The sequence below is a fragment of the Anas platyrhynchos genome, chromosome 8 (assembly GCF_047663525.1).
Source record: "Anas platyrhynchos isolate ZD024472 breed Pekin duck chromosome 8, IASCAAS_PekinDuck_T2T, whole genome shotgun sequence".
NCBI lineage: Eukaryota > Metazoa > Chordata > Aves > Anseriformes > Anatidae > Anas > Anas platyrhynchos.
The window spans coordinates 30066412-30085715 of NC_092594.1; the positions used below are offsets into that span (position 1 = coordinate 30066412).

The 19304-nt window shown below is 38.7% G+C and overlaps 1 protein-coding gene across 10 annotated transcripts in view; it reads left to right on the forward strand.

Moving 5' to 3' along the window:
- MAST2 (microtubule associated serine/threonine kinase 2) overlaps nucleotides 1–19304 on the forward strand; it is a 198933-nt gene that overhangs the window by 81318 nt on the left and 98311 nt on the right. For 6 of the 10 annotated variants that reach the window (XM_038183262.2, XM_038183260.2, XM_027462776.3 and 3 more), the window contains 2 exons: nucleotides 158–189; nucleotides 9812–10018. In XM_038183262.2, coding sequence (XP_038039190.2) covers nucleotides 158–189; nucleotides 9812–10018 — 239 coding nt within the window. Of the gene's footprint in view, nucleotides 1–157; nucleotides 190–6845; nucleotides 7137–9811; nucleotides 10019–19304 lie in introns of those variants that run through there. The other 4 variants (XM_027462779.3, XM_027462780.3, XM_038183266.2 and 1 more) reach the window with 2 other exon arrangements.

The following is a 19304-nucleotide window of genomic DNA, read 5'->3' on the forward strand; positions in this document are numbered from 1 at the left end:
AAGTGAAACCCTTGCCTTGAAATCCCAAGGCTTCCCTGATCCTGCTGCTTGGGTGCAAACCGCTGTTTTCTCAAGGCCTTGTCCATTCGCTGATATGTAGGTGGGTAATACATATTGGCATGTAAAATTAACTCTCCGTTTTCTTTCTGTTTTCCAGAAGGAGCTCAGTCTACCTAGAAGAGGAAGCTTGTAAGTAGAGCTATTCTTTATTTGATGCTTCTTTGTTTTGAACACATATAGCTGTTCCCTTGTGGAAGTCATATAAACAGGCAGCTAACTCTCTTTCCTCTGACAGAATCAGTCATACACATGGCAACAGCTTGCATTTCTCAGAGATTAAACCCCTGTTCATTTCCTTAAGTATAGTAGGAAAGATAGGAGTAGTGTAAGCTTACTTGTAATTACCAGTTTCAGTTGACCCCCATATGGAAGTAGCTGTGGTGTTGAGTGTTGCTTGCACTGACATCCCTCAAGTGACTCCACGGCAGTCACTTATTATTTATGTGATGAGGACAACTTCGATCGCTGCTCTTCAAATGGTCCAAGTGGACAGAAATCCCCATACGTATTCCTGGGTCAGGTGTTTGTGTAATAAACAGTCAGTATAATAGAGATATTTTAATAAAGTAGCAAATGTTGGAAAAAGTAGGCTTTTAAACTTAAGTTTAAACAAATATATATATATATATTTCTGTTCTAGTACATGGTGCTTAAAAATTTTAGCAAATGTTTCAGTGGTAGTAGGAGAACTTTACCATACTTACAGATTTGTGGTGGAACAAATTGCATTATTGATTGCATTGTATAAAAGAGAAAGCATTTGAACTGGCTGCTGTTGCATTATGATTTAAAATTGCTTCCCAAAGCTTGTATACTAGACAAAGCTCACAAAAGCATATAACCTTTCTTCCTCAGGTTTCTGGTTTTAATGAGAAAAAACTTTCAATCTTTTAATGTGAGCTCTCTCCTTTGTATAAGAGGCAGCATTTGGAAAATGCTGTGTAGTGCCAGTAATTCAGTGCTGAACAATACAACGGATCAAAAGGGCTTTTTTTTTTTCTTTTAAATGGGGTATGACCAAACCTTTTTACTTAGTTCACATGACAGTGGTGAAACACTCAGTGAGTTAGGTAAAGAAGAACATGAAACTCTGATAGCTTTTATTTATTTATTTATTTATTTATATATATGTATATATATATATATATATATATATATATATATATATATATATATATATATATATATATATATATATATATATCAGCATGCCTTAAAGGCTGGTTTAGCTATATTTGCTAGATTTGTAAGAATGGTGATGTTCAGGAGTTTAAGATTGTGAAGGTGCTTTGAAAAATTGCTGGAGTAGTGAGTTACCAACAGGGTTTTTGTTTGTTTATTTAATATAACTTAGATATTTTTATAACAAAAGTTTTGGAATTGAAATTGACGATGCCAGAGATTTTCCCTTCCCTCATTCAAGTGTGGAGGTGGGTATGACACTAAACTACACATACACTTACCTTTGAAATATTTGAGATGTAAATGAAATCCTTCAGATGTGTAACATTTTATTTAGTAGTAACTAAACTGAATGACTGAATGTTTTCTTTCTACACTGATTTAACACCTTTAGTTTCTATTACTTTACTTTAGTTTTCTTCCACAAGTTAATGCCTTTTAAGCCATCATTATGTGAAGAAATTCAGCAACCTGTGTCGGGAAGATCCAGGCTATAAATTTTAAACAAGGTTGCAGCTACTAGTGAGACTAAAAGTCTAGGGAGAATTGAAATGTATTCGGTTAGTTGAACTTGTTATCTAGTTGATTATTTGTATTTTCTGGAATCATAGATTCTGTTGTCAATTCTACCAAATGATTTTTTTTTGTTTTGTTTGAAAAGTATAACTATTTAAGAAGTCAGTAGTGCATTGTGGCTTATGCATATTTGTGTTGATGATAAGCATATGGGCTCATTGAAGCAGGTCCTATGGAGTTGATTCAGATATTTCAGTATTAGAGTATTTGATTTAAAAAAATAAAATCCACTGTTAGTCTTTGAATCAGGAATTGGAGAAAATTATATCAAAAAAGGCAATAATTATAGTGTATGTGTGTATATATAAATAAAATAAACATATTTATGAATTTATTCAGCCATTCTGTCGAAAAGGGTGGTCTAATAATGTGCTCTTAAAATACATACTGTCAGCATTTCTCAGTTCTTTTGGAGGCTTTTCTTCTGCTTGAATCAACTTAACAGTGAACATCATATGAAAAATAAATTCTGAAAATAAAATTTATTTTGAAAAGGTATTCTACTGTGGCTAATGAGTAGGGATATTTATGGATGTAGCTAGGTCCTGAGTCATTGACTGTCGTTCATTGACTTTGCTTCACTGACAGGAGGAGAAGCAGAAATTGACAGATGGATGAAGCCTCTGGCTTAGAGCCAGAAATCCTCAAGAGGTGCATCCATTTTCTGCAGAAACTCCAGCCTTTGTAGCAGTTCAGGACTAATTGTATTATACAGAAATATATAGGCACTCAGCATTTCTCTGTGCGCTAGTCAGGAGGCTGGGATACATTAACTACTGTAAAAAGATCACATCTGGGGAGGAAGTCATTATTTCCCAGAAAACCAGAAGTGGAAGGAAGACTTGATTATTCACAGAATCACAGAAGGGTTGATGTTGGAACCCTGGAGGCTGGGTGGTCCAACCCCCAGCTCAAGCAGGGTGACTCAGACCAGGCTGCCCAGGATCATGTCTGGGTAGCTTTTGAAGATCTCCAAGGATGGAGACTCCACAGCCTCTCTGGGCAACCTGTGCCAGTGCTCCCTCACCCAAGCAGTTAAGAAGTGCTTCCTGATGTGTAGACAGAGCCTCCTGTGTTCCAGTTTGTTCCCTCTTGTCCTGGCACTGGGCACTAAGGACAAGAGCAGAAAAAAGAAGACTCTGTCTTCTTTGCCCCCTCCCTTCAGGTATTTAAGATCCCCCTGAGCCTGCTCCAGGCTGAGCAGTCCTATCTCGCTCAGCCTCTTGTCACAGGAGACATGCTTCAGTCTTTTTGTTCTCTTGGTGGCCCTGTGTCAGATTCTCTCCAGTGCATGTTTGTCTCTCTCTTGTACTGGGGGCCTAGAACTGGATGCAGTACTCCAGGTGTGGCCTCACCAATGCTGAGCAGCGAGCTCTTCCTGACAACACTTCTTTTTCTTTATTTGACTTGTGGCTTCATATTTTTCTGGGTCTGTATTAGTTGACTCTGGTTTTGTGCAGGAATTGATTGTAGGCGTGGACAATGTTCCTACTCTTGCGTGCACAAAGGAGGAGAAGAGGAGTGAGATATCTCAGTATTTTGGCAGGAGAGAATGAGGAATTTTCCCACATAAAGAAGGTTATGTGTAAAAGCAGAACCAAATGAATGGTTGGATGGAGCTTGTGAAGTCTCTTGATTAGCAGTTCTTCTTCCATATGAGCAGAAGGGAACACAAACCCAACGTAAAAAGATGGTTTTGCCCTTGGAGGTGTTGCAGTCTAATCTTAAAATAATAACCACAGGGTGAATAAGATAGGGGAACTGTGCGCAGGATGACATTAAGAGGAATGCCTGATTATCTAGATACCAATTTGCTGTCAGTATAACCTTCCACAGAAACACACAGACTTTAAGCACGTTTAAAACACTAAAAGAAATTATGCCCAACTGAGCTGTAGGCTGCAAAGAGGTTGAATAATGCAAGTGTTAGAAGAGGAACAAGTAGTTGCATTCTTTCTCTGGTGTGGCTCAATAATCTGAGTTCAAAGTTTTCCTTTAATAAATTATGCATATAAATGTATTGGCTATGTTTTTCTGGTGCTTTGTTCACAAAAAATAATTACCATTTATGAATATTTTCTTTAATATCAAACAGCGAATGCAAAGTGATAGACCCAAACTTTGATCTCCTTCCTATTAGCGGAAGCGGTTTAATTACTTGCAGCCATTACCCTGTTCTGTTTTTTTTTGGTGCCATGGTGTGTACAGAGATGAGTTTTTGTACCGATGGATGCAGATTTCAGATGGTTTTGATGTGCACCTGCACGTGAAGTGCACTAGAGACATTCCAGACTTGAAAGACAAAGGTGAGGACCGCTCAGCAAGACAAGGCTGATGATGAAGCGCTCGTGCTCGTGTGCGTAACAGCAACGCCACTTCCAAGAAAGCAGGCTGTAAAGTGCAGATTTTCTTTGTGATTGCAGGATATACAACACAATAGTGCAGCTCACTATTTCTTCTGATTGCCTCCCAGCTAATCAGCAGTCACTAAATCTAGTTGGGGATGCATTTGAGCCATCTGGTCTCTTGTTCACTATCCCATTTTTAATAAATCCACTTGTATATAACATGAACTTTATTGACCTGCTCAATAAAGGTTTCTTATGAACAGCACAGGTTTGTTTGAACTCCTCGTGTTCTCTTAGGTAGGTTTACTGGATTGGGTTGCTGTGATCTTTGTACTGTCCAAACATAACACTTTATAAAAAGAAAATATCGCTTTCCCAGTTTATATCTACATCAATAGTAATTTCCTCAGCAAAGTAAACTTGTGACACCGGTTTTAATTTCAGATGCAAGACTTTTTATTTTTTTTTTTCCTGTCATCAAACATCTGTATTAAATACAGTTTTTCTTTTAAAGTGCATGCCTGAGGGACAAAGAACTTGATGACGTAAGAAGCATTAAAAATAATTATAATCTAGAACATATCCAGTGAAAATAGTTGTTTCACCAAAAAATCCCACGTTTTTGATGGTACCAAGTCTCTGTGGCTCTAGACATTTTGTAGTTTCATTAAACAACTCTTCATAATAATTTGTTAAATTTACCCAGCTTCTTGATGGTAAAATAACGCATAAACACACCAAGGCATTGCTTTGGGAGGATGTGCTGAATACCAGTTTATATCAGTTTCTTTTTAAACTGTAATGCTTGGACCTTGGAAACAACACCAGATTTGATAGCAGGAAAAAAACCCACCCTGAGCTTTAATGCTGGTTTATGTCCTTTATCCTGCCGTGCTCAGGTGCCATGGGAATTTCCATGGGAGAAATGGAGTATATCATTCAGTTTCTGTTCATCTTGGAGGGTAAGCATTTCTGCTGGGGATCGATGGCATTTCCTGCTAGGAGCAAGCACTGTGCTTCGAGTGAGGACAAGAAATGGGGAAAGAAATGGTTCTGGAAAGGAGTTATGCTACTTGTGCACACTGTACTGTCTTGGCTCCGGAAACAGAGTAAGAAATAATGTCTTCGCTGAGTGCTTTCTGCCTGCGATATCTTTATAGTTGAGGAGAGAGAGAGGTGCTATATTCCAACTGCTCCATCCTCTGAGCTGCGCTGGAGCAGCTCACAGGCAGTAGATCAAAAATAACCCGGTGCTCCTAAACTGATATGTGGGGCTGGCTCTGGAGGAGGAACGTGCCGAATTCCTCCTGCAGGACTCTGCAGGAACACTGCTGTTTGTACCTTAGGCTTTAAAAATAATTTGGAAGTGTTGTTTTTATAAATGAAGTGAATTAGTGAATATGGAGGATTTTAGTGTTCTGCGTATGTTATAATCTCAGAGATGAGTTTATGGAGGGTTTTTGCCAAGGATTTAAAAGCGAGAAAAGTTTTTTGTGCAGCTTTTGTTATCAAATTTCCACTCTTTAATCCAAATTCTCATTTAATAAGTAAAATAAAATTATACACGAGAAACATCAAATTCATGTTTATACTTTTGGCTGCTTGCTGCGCTTTCTTACCTTGGAGGCGGTGTGGGGGTGGCTCTGGTTGTTGAAGGAACAACCACCCAAGAAAGGAAAGTCACTCGGGCACCCTGGGGTTGACTTTTGAGACCGACAATTTGTTTCCCGGGTGGGACGTGGCTGTCGAGAGGTTGTGAGCTTGTGCGGGGCACTCCTGCTGCGATGTGAATCATGGGAGGGGCTGCAGATAAGGGTTGTCATCTGCAATCTGGCTTGATTGACGAGCTCTTCGGAGCAGCAGCAGGCTTCACATGCCTAAATAGGGTCTTTAAGAGAATTGCTGTATTTTGGAGAGACTTTAAAAGTGTTACATATTTGGGAATTTTATTTGGAAAGTGAACTTTTGGACAACTAACACACTTTAGGAACACTTGTCATTACTTTATGGCGGTTTCCGTAATAGCGTGGTATTGATTTGGAGGTGATTGCAATTACCATTTGCAAACAAAACTGCAAGACTTGCATTGTACCAGGAACATTGTATCCCACGGAAGGCGATTCCCTGCCCCTGCCCTCCTCCAGCGCCTGGCCGCAGCGACTGCTGCTTTTGTGCTGCTCTTGTTTCAGTGCCAGAATCCATGAAATTTGCAGCTGAAAATTTGCCCGGTAGCTGCCTGAGGATGTTATAAGAATAAAGTTGCGCGTGTTCTTAAGTGGATTGATTTCCGAAAAGGGCCGGTTCATGTGTTTGCTCGGCGGTCGAGAACAGCTGCTCTGTGTGCCGCGGATGACTCTGCAAGGGCTTTGGGTGGAAGCGGTGACTCTATTCCTATCACAGTGTGAGGTTGCCAGCTGCTATGTGAGATTTCTGCCAGAATCCTTTCAAGTGTGCCATCGCTCCCGTTGGCTTTTACGCTTTCCTTTTGATTTGGTGCGAGCGACTGCTCCTGCTCCTTGAAGCCCAGGAAAAGTTTGCCTCTGATTTGCTGAGCGCTAAGCCCGAGCGTGGCAGGAACACGCTGCTGTCTGCCTGGCAGGTCAGGTTGTTGGTTTGTCTCTCTGACTTTTCTGTTCCTTCGTTGCGTACTGGTGGGCTTCGTTTCCATTCTCTGGATGCTATAAATAGACTTGTAGAAGATTTTTTTTTTAATATATAAATAATGACGCTTTTGACACGAGCCGTGTGATTAATCTGGACCATTACCGAACTCCTAAGGTCTCTGTGACACTGGGGGTACGCGAAGAGCTTGGGATTGCACTGATTGTTCTCTGCTCTGTGTTGGAGTGATAAGAGTGGGCTCTCCTTTCTGGCTTTAAGCCTCTTATTCTGGGAAGGAACATAGTGTATCATCAGCACAATGATGAAACGGAGGAAACAGAGGCTTGGAGCCCCATCTCTGCGGATCCAGTAAGGACTGTTGTGAAAAATAAATTTCATTTAAACATTTCAAATGCAAACTATGAAGAAAACAAGCTAGAATATTCTGTGCCAATAAACGTTGCTTTTATTTGTTAGAACTTTATCTGTCATGCTCATGTGGCTGTACACAAAATTTCATTTTGAGAACTTTAAACTTTTATTTCTGTGGAGCATTTACCATAAAGTATAGCCAAAAAAGAGCAATATTTCTATGTTTTTAAATGGGGTACATTGTGGTTAAGTTTTATACCTAGCATTAATTTAGTTAAATGAAATGTTTGTAACTGTCTTTCTAGTTAGATCACTCTTATAAATATATAAAGTGCTTCTAATAATCTGCCAGAAAGCTGTCACAGGGCTCCACTCTAATGAAACATTTGCTACCTTTGCCATCTTAAAGTTTTCAAATGTGTTCTTAATTTAAATTTGAAGAAAAAAAAATCTTTATTTACATTGCCACATATTCCTACAAATGAATTCCTTTTTAATACTGCAGCCTTTAGAAATGCTTTGAAATCTGCTATAGAAAATTGCTATTTATGATGTTGGTAATGATGTTGATTATTATTTCTACTAGATAAAATGAAGGAAGCTGTATATTTAATGCCATATGTAGAAGTAGGGGAAGTTAAATGAATCTGTCACACAGTGAAGGGAGGAGCAGGGTAAGAGGCAGGCTTAACCTTTTGTGTCTGCAGACTGTAAAGCTCATCAGCTGTTTAAGCAGAGGTTGCTAGTGGGGAGGATTTCCAATATGTAAAGGTTGCTTACTGATAAGAAGTATTTGGATTCAGAAGGAAATTAAAAGCAGGGAACATTAACAAACATGGTTGACTTCAGGACTTCCAATATAGCGTGTCTGAATACCAAACAAAAGCTGAAGCACATCCCAGATTTACCTTTTGCTGGGAAAGCTTATGTTTAAGTACAATAAATAGAAACTTCTTTCATCCCTCAATCAAAATCAGTTATAGTTGTAAAAATATGGTGGCACTAGATTGTATTTTAAAACATAAGCACGGTAAGCATAGCATGGGACTGCATTGTTAAGCATTGTCCAAATTTTAAAAAGGAAAGGGCTGAATGTGCAGTGATACCAGAGAGCATACGTGTGGACAATACCCTGTGCAGTTTGTGACTCCCTACATATAGGGATGTACACGGTACATTTAAGCATTGAGTTTTGAGGATTAGATCTAAGAACTTTGCATTTTCTGGTACTGATCATAGGTGAATCGTAAGATGTTAAATACTTAATATATTTCCTTTTGCAATTTCTGTAACGTTGCATGGTTGGAGCATAGTTATGTGCAAAGCCCAAAGGACTCCAACTGGAGATGATGTATTTGTGGGTCACATTGATTATTCTATTTGGATTCCCTGTGCTGAAAAAATAAGAGTGGTTATATCGCCACTTAGGAAGGAAAATGTCACTTGTCACGCAAACCAGGTAATAAGCTGTATAATTTTTCCAGAGGGATGGTTGTACTAAAACACTTGGTTTAATTTTTTTCAAATAACCCCTTGAAGGGTTGAGCTCATCAGTGGTGCAACACTGCCCTAAAACTTGGTGACAGCCTGAAGTTATGAACTTACAGCTGATATGTTCAGCTGATACAGATTCAACATAGGAGTATATTCAGTATGTGATTATCTCTTATCTGAAAACTCAAAACCTGTTTTCTTGTCCCTGTATAAGAATCTGGGCAAAAGGCTTTCATAGTGTATGTTTATTTCAATATACATTATTTTGGTTACCCATGATTTCTTTATAATACCAATATTTGTAAGTTAACTTTTACTTTATTTCTAGTGAAGGACATCTCATCGTGTATAGTTCAATACAGTAGGTGTAAAAACTTTCTTTACATTTATATACAAGTCTGTTTGCAGCTTCTTGAAAAGCAGCTACTTAGAGAAATTTTCTGTGCTCTCTGCTTGTAAGAATACTTGTTGGCTGCTAACTCTACAAAAGCAGGATAGTTCGCAAAGCTGAGCACAGAGCTGGAAATCAGTTTTCTCAGCTGTAATCCTAATGCTACCATGGATGTGCTGTGGTTGGGTCACTTAACATCTTTGTGCCTCAGTTTCCCCACTGCTAAATTAGAATCAACCCATTTTGCAGTGCTGCTTTCTGGCTTAATTAGTTGTTTTAAGACATTCTCAGTGCTAAATGTTCTCCAGTTAAGGGTTCATGTTTTCACTAAGTATTTTTGTTGTTGCCGTAGCTGTGGTATGGAACCATGGCTCCCAAATTGCAATCTGTGAAGGCTGTGATACAAATGGCTCATGTCAGTCACTGGTGCCATTGGCAGCTTTGTTAATTTCTCCCAACCAAAAGTTTGACAATGCCATGTGATCCAGAAAGCCTGGGAATCACTGTAAAAAAAAAAAAAAAGAAAGAAAAGAAAAGAGATTTGGATAATTCCAGTTCAGAAGATTTTTCATAGTGGCAGAATAATGTTGAATAGGTACTGTATTGACTGACAAATGTGTTGTGGTTTAGATGATAATTGAGAGACTTCTGTCCACTTATTTTACTACATTTATTAAGAAGATATAAGTTGTGCTTTGAGAGCTGTTTTTCTTTGTATTTAAGTGATAAACAGAAGATGTGATATTGACCCTGATTTATTTTTTTTTCTACCGTGGTACCTTGTCAGAATCTCCTCTCCTTTGTTCTCCCACTGCCGAGGAAGTGATGTTCATCCGCACATGTTCTCTCCTACATCTGCTCCAGGTCTGCAGCACCTTAAATTCCCATTTAGTGCTGACTGTGCACTTGTTACTTCTCCTCTAGTATTTTACCTGAACTCACAAGCCCAGAGCAATCCGTCTAGTCCATGCTACAGCCATCCTTTTCAGTGGAGGTAAGGAGAGGTATCAACCAGGAATTTCTAACAGTTTGGTGTTGGTGTAACCGTTTATGAACTTAACTGCCTTCTAGTTCAAGAGAATAATACGTAACAGAAGTGAGAGCCTAGTAATGTGTAATTTACCTCCAACCTTGTAGTGTTGGTTGATGTTGCTCGTTTGTACACATTTTTTAGTTCGTTTGTAGTTGAAGGCCCTGCAGAGGGAAGAATGGAGTCCTGTCTACCTGAGTGTGCATGCACATTCCTGGCTGAACCTTTTGCTGGCTTCTGTGTGTGTGTGCAACTTGTGTAGTGCCTCACAGGGATTGTTGATGTCAAGAAAACCAACTTTAAAGTGAAACAGCTTGGAGTCTGGTCCTTGAGAAGCCCTGCCTGGAATTGTGGGTCTGTGCTAACCTGCTGCACTCTGTTCTTTTCACTGTGAATCCTCGTTAGTTTCTTACTGAAGCTAACAGGCTGAGGGCTGTCTGCAACACAGGGTCCACAAAGGATAACGAGTAAGTTTAAGCTTGTTGGTACTGTGCTTAGATATGGGCTACAGGAGTTTGTAAACTGAAAAAAAGTCCAGAACAGCTCAGTTTGTACTAAGGTGTTTGAGAGCATGGCGGGTATCCTTCATGTTCAGGAGTAGCTCTTGTTCTACACTGTGCTGTTAAGGAACATGCAAGACCCTGGTGGAAACCTCTGGTTTATTCACTTGTGATACGTACTGAGATGGTCACAAAGCCTAACCAAGGTACAGATCTTTGCGTGCGCAGTTATGAAACTTGACCTAAATGGTACCTACTTAAAACTTGAGCCAGGGGACTGGTTTTGAAGTTGGCATACTGCAGTGTGGATGTAGCTGGTCAAATTTCAGTTACTCATCAGGTGGTAATGCGATCGCCCCTGATTGCAGGCTGTTATTTCAGAGGGAGGGTGCTCTTGCTGGCCAGCTCTAGTAGGAGGAACAAGAAAATTTGTGAAGTTTAGCTATTTTAGGCATCTCTCCCTCTAATGGAGAGTAACGTATATTGCATCTGTTGAGTGGAAATCAGGCTGTCAGCAAAGGATAGAGACAATGTGTGTGTCTGTACTTGGCTTCTTGTGCATTGCCACGGAGAGAGGTGGTCACCCAGCCTGCTGCTGCCTCCCCTGCAAGCTGGGCAGCAGGTGGTGAAAATTCTTGGTGTGCTGCTCACTTCGGCAGCACGTGCAGTGAGGGGAAGGGCAGTGACTAAAGAGCTGTCTCTTAATGTTTTAATGTCATTGCCACCAATATAATTTAAAAGGAATTTTTGTTATTTAAAAGCTGGTATTGGGTAATGTTCCTGTACAAGGGTTATTAAATGTGGTTTAATGCTGTTTAGCACTGGGGCTAATTAATGGTCTGGTAAGTAGTAATTAATTATCAGAATTAGATTACTGTTAAAGTAGGTTGAGAACAGCTCTTTTTGAGAGGGGATCTAATGATTATTGATTTTCCAAAGCCTTTTTGGTAGTTTTTTTTTTTTTTTTTTTTTTCTTCCTTTGAGACTGCTCCAGTTTTCAGACTTTAGACACGGGTCATTGAATAATTTTACCTTTAAGAACAATTCATGTAAAAGTCATAATATCGAGTTATGTTTCGCTGTTACTATGGACTCTTCTTGATGATGATATTTTTCACATATGGGGACCTTCCAGCCATCTGCTCTTTAAATGCTGAATGGTTGATGATTCACAGAGACGTGGTTCTCTGTAAGAGCTTATGTCTACTATAATAACTTTTTATTTTTGTCCTTGTTGCTTTCACCTGTGCAGCTCTTGATCCTGGTTTATGCTGCCTTTCTTTGTTGTAGCTGTGTTTACTTGGTTACAGTACCAGCGATAGCCATTCCTGCTTGCTTAGAGCAAAGGTTCAGCTTGGCAATTTATTGCTGTCATTGATCTACACAGCTTAACACCCTCAGGTTAGCCATGCGGTGGTTCATTTCCATCGCTGTGCAAATGATACTAGGAACTGATGGGAAATGTAACTAAAAGGTGTATGGCTTCAAGTTAATTTTCTCATTTTTCATCATCAGTGTGTTGCATTTCAAATATCTGTACAGTTTTCCTCCTTCTTGCTTCTTTTGCATGGTGTCCATTTTTAAATGGACAAATGAACAGCTGTTTGTGCATCTGATATCAGGTGTGTTCTACAGCTAGCATACAAGTTCTGGTTTCTGAAAGAAATAATCTAGTTGAGAACAAAAATATTTTATACTAATCTTTGCAAAATTGAAAACAATGTAAAACATTCTAAGAATGAAAGATGTGAGGTGGCATGATTACAACAAAAATAAATGGATAGTGGGTGAAAGAAGATTGCTATAGTTGATACAACCATGGGTATTCATGATTCAAGTCATGTATCTTTAGGAAGAAAAGAGAACGATGTCCAAAATTAAACTCAAGGCGTGGGTCTCATATTTGGGTTCTGGCTTGTGTTCTTCTGGGGGTAGCAAGGAAGTCAAATTACTGAAGAATATGAGGCCATGTTTCACAGCTGGTCCTCTTTATGAGCTGAGTAAATATGGGCGAGTCTTTGTACACCCATATTTGCCCTTTAATTTAATCAAAACATGGATTTACCGCAGTTCTTGATATTAAGTTGCTTAGAAGATGCCATGAATTAGTTGCTCCTAGAAGTGAGGGGCCTTGAGACTAAAGCAACGTGAACTTTCCCCCTGTTTCACAGATTATTACACCCTGTAACTCCCTCAGCAAGAGATAAATTAGTTTCAATACTTCTAGAAATGGATTCATTTCTTGGTGGTAACAAGGGTGAAAGTGTTCAGGTCCCTTAGCTCTGGCCTCTTTGGTACTGCAGGTGAGGTGAAATCTCAGCAGAAATTTCCTTTATCCTAACCAATCTAGGGAACAGTTGAGTTCAGTTGCGTTATTTCAGTGACGTTTTCTTGTGCTATTTTGATTTTGTGAACTCATGCCAATAGTGGAACATATTGATATAGGGATATATGGTAGAGATGATATTTATAGGAATGTTTTCTCTTGGAGGTTCTAGCCTTGATAAAGTTTATTGATAATAGCTATACATTTTTTTATAGCTCTGCAGAATAGTTTTAAAGATTTCTTTTCCAGCCTGTATGAAATCTGGTCATCAGATCCTAGCTGTCTTCAGTAAAACAAAATGGGAATCACAGAATCACAGAATCACAGAATTAAACCTGATGTTGCTCCGGAATACTTTGAGCACAGTACATAATTACTTGATCAGTGTGTAATTACTATGTTATGAGTTCATATAATTAGGATTTTATGGACATCTGTGATATAATTTAAGAATATACTAATTTACTTACTTAAGAACTTTATTCTTAGAAACATTTAATCAATAACTGTGGTAAGCAACAAGAATATATTATACGTAGTCTTTTAACAAATGTGCTGGGAGGATTGCCTGCCTTTATTTAAAGCCTTTCTCATATAAGCTCTTGCAGTGGATGAGGGGACACCTATATTTAGAGCTACAGCTTGTTCGGGTGTATGAGCGCAGTCCCAGCCAGTCTCTTCTATTGCTGTGACCAGATGGGCTTCCCAGGCGTCGCAGCGTGCCCAGCAGCTCAATTTCACCAGAGTGTGGGGATGGAGAAACCTGCCTTGGTTGAGAGGGGTCTCGTGTGAGCCTGGTTCTTTCTCTCTTTTTACATGCTGGGATTGCTGGTGTGTCTTGGTGAAGGTTGTGTAACTCCAGTCCTTTACTTAAAGGGAGGTGTAGAAATCCCTTCCATGGTATAAGGATGTGTTCTTGGTGGTGTGTGTCTGTGCCTCTCCCTGCCTCCAGTACCTGTGTTCTGGGTTTTGACTGGGAATCTGCACCAGAGTTAATTTAATGGTATGCTGAATAGCATTCGCTAATCAGCTTAAAATGCCACGTGTCTGGCTTAGCTAAAAAACTGATAATAAACATCTTAAGTACATAAACTTAATCTGTCACAGTTGTAACACATACCCTCAGCAGAACCACCAAAACACTTGAATAAACCTGCCTTAATGAGATTGCCTAAAACTATGGTGGTTAAAATGTGTCAGTACTTCTGTTAGCATAACCAGCACAGAGCTGGTGGCTGTGTATAGAGTATGTAGATACCTGAATAAAGAAGCTGCTTGGATTATACAATAACAACACAAAAGACCTTCAGCACCATAGTTCCCTTATTGCAAAATGTCATAGGAAAACAAAATTCATTTAACATTCACAGTGAAGCTTTTGGTTTGAAGCATACGTGTATTTTACAACAGCAGGGCAGCACCTGTAAACAGAAGTTCCGTATTTTTAGAGAAGGTGAAAAACATTTCAGAATTCAAACTTGAGGAGATTCTTTATATTCTTGTTTTGGGATATCTCCAAGTATGTCAAGACGTGGTGATAGTTTCCTTTCTCTGCTTAAACTTCCTCTTAGTTTAAAGTCACTTGATACAGCTTTTAAAAGTTTATTTTGGTTAGTATCGTATTTGGTTAGTATCGTATTTGACAGATGGCAGAGGATTAATGAAAAGAGCTATATTCAGATTGAATGACATTTGAAAATTGTTCTGTTTTTGTAGCAAGTGATACCTTTCTGCCTTAGTGCTTGATTTGGTACAGGTTCTCCTTTCTTAACTGTGCTAAATAATTGGTCAGCCTTTACCGCAATACAGTGTAATGACACTTTTGGAAGCAGTGGAGATAAGCAATTCACTTATAATGAATAACAGAACAACTTTGTGAATATGTCATTATGCATAATATGAAATGGTGAATTTTGAGTAGGGAATCTTTTGGCAACTGCATTGTAATCTACATCTCACTTTGAATGAATGAGCTTCCCAGAATTCATTTCTTTTTTAATGGAAATTTTTCTCTTTATTCCTTTTCTTCTGTATCAGTTGTTATTCTTGGGAATAGGAGATGGAGACAGAGGCTACAGCTAGGAGATGGAGACTACAGGGAAGAGACATATTGGTGATGCCTAGAACTCACCTGGCTCAAATTTCTAATGCTGATTGGAAACTGTTTGCTTGCCATGTGGCTGGAAATATTCAGGCATGGTGGCCTGTGGTAGAGAGGTTTGTGTGCAGAGTTCATTTGCCTTGCTTGTAGCTCCGTAGCCTTCTTACACCAATGTGCAGCTGAGGGCTGAACGGTGAAACTGGCAATTTCAGTGAGTTGTATCATGTTGTATGGCAATGTCTGTAGCGTTGGCTGCATCTTGGTAAAGTAGTAGGACCCGAGACATAGCCTCCGATTGCTCCAGTGAAACATTCTGATTTTCTGGCATCTCTCTTAACTCTCTCTTCTTGTGCCCTAAGGGTTGCCCCTCTGTGTTGGTGGTGTCAGTGGAGGAGGTGTGTGGCTTCGCTTACAGCAGTCAGGAGAAGCATTGCTGATCTTTTTCCCAGTCTGGCTGTATAATTTTTTTCATGTAAATTTTTTAGTACGTAAATGCTAAAATCCCCACATCCTGGTTGGGTTTGCAGCAGTGGAAGAGTTAAACACTGGGGTTTGGAGAATGAGGTGTGAATTCTTGTCCAGTTCCAGGCTCACTGTGCAGGCTGCCCTCCATAACCACTTGTAAAGCATAACCTGGTGGTTTGACCTGGCGAGTCAGAGGCTCCCAGAGGGGAGTACATAGCTCTGACTTGAGAAGTTGGAGTGCTTTAATGTTTGCTAGCCTTTTCACCTATAAACCGGGTGGTTCATAACTTTTTTCTATGTAATTGTATTTGAAGGCTCTGATCTGCTCGCACGCCGGCATATCAGTCGACTTATTTACTGCCCCTGAAGTATCCAAAGAGTTTGATGTGGCTGGGAGCAAGCTAGCAACTTCTAGGGAGAAACTACAAGCTCGGAAGGTTCTTAAAATGCTGTAGTAAAAACTGAGGTTTTACTTTTTCTGTTTTTATCCTCAAATGACAGTTATTTCCTCAAAGAAATTGTAGTTTGCTCAGTCTGTGCAAGATCCTTCCTTCCGTATAGCCTCTTCCTTTTGATCTTGAATGCAGATACAGAAACAGCACGGACACGGAAAGACTCGTGGCAAGGGAATCATTCTGAGAAAGACAATTATATTCTTAACCAGGCAGTCATGTGTTTATTACTGTCGAAGTGTCTGTAGACAATTCCATGCATCTTCCACAACTTGGTTTTTAATTGCACTGTGAGACAACCAGGTTCTACTTTGTTTTGACTTGGAAATCTGTGAACGTGCAAACAGACCTGTTTACATCCCATACCAAAGAGCTAACAGTAGACAAGTACTAATAGCAAGTACCCAGTGTCAATTTAACAGACAAGCTAGAGAGAAACAGAGATTATATGACACAGCTGGTTGCATTTGCATGGAATTATTCCTGCCCATGATCAGGAGATTCCTCTTGGATTTGTTTTCAAAAATTACCATTTGAAGCCATGAGTTGCAATTTCTGATTTAGATAGATGAGCCATTTAGCAGATCAATACTAACCTGAAGGCTTACAGAAAGTTTTTCCTTTGTTATATTCTAAAACGTTTCAAGGAGATACTGCACCAGTTTTTGAAATTGTATTGCATTTCAGCTGTGTCTAGCCACCCTCATCTACATCGAACTTCTGTGTCAAGGTTAAGCTCTTGTTCGAAAACCATGCCAGAAGGTCTGCAATACAGCTTCACCATCTACAATATATCCTTTCATACTCTGTTTTCTACAGACTATACCTATGTCTTCCTTTTTTCAACATCTCTTTTCCTTTTGTTATTTTTTCATCTAAAATGCACTCGTTCTCATCCTCCAAGCTCTCTCTTACTCTCATTTTTCTACTAAAATTTTGCTATTTTGGCTAGCGTTTATTATTCTGTCATTCAATCCCTGGTGTGGTACTTGAGAGCACAATCTTCTAACCTAGTTTACATTACACTGTCAGTATGAATTATTAACGTTCTAAAATAAAGTCTTCAAACCGTAATCTTTGCAGTGGTGAAAGAGCCCTGTGTGCCTTTGTATTCCTTCCTCCCCTCGCTGGCCTTTCCTTTCTTTAAAACCCCAGCTCTTTACAGTAGGTATGTTACTGATCTCACTGTCAGGAAAAGACTTGCTGTGCAGTGACAGTCGCATTAGCACATCTCTGGGCTGGAACTGGTATTTATTTACATTAAAAACAAACAAACAAACAAACAAACAAAACTTGTGGAAATACTACTTTGTTTCTTTTAGAAGGTCTGCTGCACAAGTACAAGTGATACAATGGGTTGTATTGTCTGAGAAGGTAGACAATATTTTTTGTTCTATGATGTTCTAGTTTGTGTTCTAGATCTAAAATGAGAATCTAAAAATGAGTCTCATTTTTATTTGACAATAGATGAGAAATTTAAAATAACAGAGCAGGTCAGGTTATAATTCCAAACAAATTTTTAGTACCAATGAGATTCATCCAAAATACATGTGGCAAAAATCCACATCAGCTTTCCTCCACATTTCACTTAAACGCAACTGTTTGTCCCTTCAGCTTCTGAGAAATTGGAACGTTCCAAAATCATGAAATGCCCAATTTTCCAAGGGAATCAACACACAAATATTTACCAGAAGCATTCCTTTAAGTCACAAGTGCCTGCATTTCACTCACAGAGAACTTGCAATTAGTTTGAACAAAATGGAGATGATTGCAGCTGCACTTATCTTCGATACAGAGGAGCAGCCCAAGGGGACGTGTTCCAGCCTGTAGCCCATGGCTTCATTTGCGCAGCCTCCTCTGACACCAAGATGGATCATAAAACCGGGACCTGTCGCTTCTGCAACTTCTCTCTTCTAATTAGATATAAGAGCAGATGCAGACTACACCGTAGAACACCACAATCTACTTTTTACATACTGTTGTTGTAAGTGATCAGAGTTGTGAGAAGTACTTGATTAAATAACTTTTGCAGGTTCTGTTTTCTCTGCAGAAATTACATTCCTTGGACACGCAGGTGGTGTTCATTTGCGTGTGTGATTTGTGCTGTCTTGGCGTGTTTGTGTAGTAGTTTATGTGTTGTACAAAATAATGTGAAGAGCTGAAAATTATTACTTGTGTTTCTTAGTAGTTTTATTTTTATAGGTAGGACAGAAACCTAAATTATTTTCATTTGAAAATATCAGAAGTCCAAAATGTGCTCACATTTTTTTTTGATCTACCACATCTGCATAATGCTGCCTCTGCTAGTCAAAATTTAGAAAACAAGAAAGTAAAATACATGGTGAATATTCCTAAATTCCTATTCCTATTTATCTACATTTTCTTTTTTCTCTCTATCTGAGGTATTTTAGAAGTGGCTATATATATTTATTTTTTAAAAGGCTGAGCAATGTTGTTATATAATTTTGCTGCTCGTTATATTAGGTTAGTTTTTTTATGCCCTTTTGTAATGTGCTACAGTAGAGTATAATACAATTTAGCAGTGCAAAATTTTAAATACCATTTTTAGTATTTTGAAATTCATTTTTCACTGGAGACTGCAGAAATGGTTGAGAGTTCCATGTCTGTTCTGTACTTTATTTCAAAGCAGGGAATTCAGTTTGGGACAATTTGTCATAAATTATTCAGTCTGCTTCAGTGTTCCAAAATTGTCTGTCCCTGTTTACTTTTATTTTTATATATATATATATATATACAGACATTGAAATACATACAGACACTTATAAGGGGACATGCATGTTAGAACTCATATGTAGAACACAGAAGAGCTTGTAAGCATGATGTAAATTGTAGGAAATGTTGCTTTAGTAATGTATCAGCTTTATGGGTTCCCCAGAATTACTGTAAAACAGTTCATAGAGATGTATCAATCTGTAATTATTAAAAAATCAGTGTTCCAGGCTTGTTCTCATGTTCATTCTGTCCTGTACATTTTGTATTTCTGAGGCACACAAGTTTGAGTAGTTTGTTTGCCTGCTGGTTGATGATATGTTATCACTGCTTTCCCAGACTTTAAGATTAAAAGCTAAGCTTGTGCTGTGAAGATTCACATTATTCCAGAGGAATAACTAAAATAGGGACCAGTTTCTGTCAAAATTCATGGCCAAATTAGGATTTAATTCCGTCTTAGAACTAGATGAACTTGTTATCCCTTTTTTCTTTTTCTTTTTCTTTTTTTTTTTTTTAACTATGAGCACTCATGATGTTCCCTAGCATGGTTTTGATTTCTCATGTCTTGTCTGTACCATGGCTTATTTTGTAAAGTCTATTCTTATCCCATGCTCTAACTTCATTAAGAATTTATGCTTGAAAATGTAAAATTCATCCTCTTAGTCTGTTCACTACA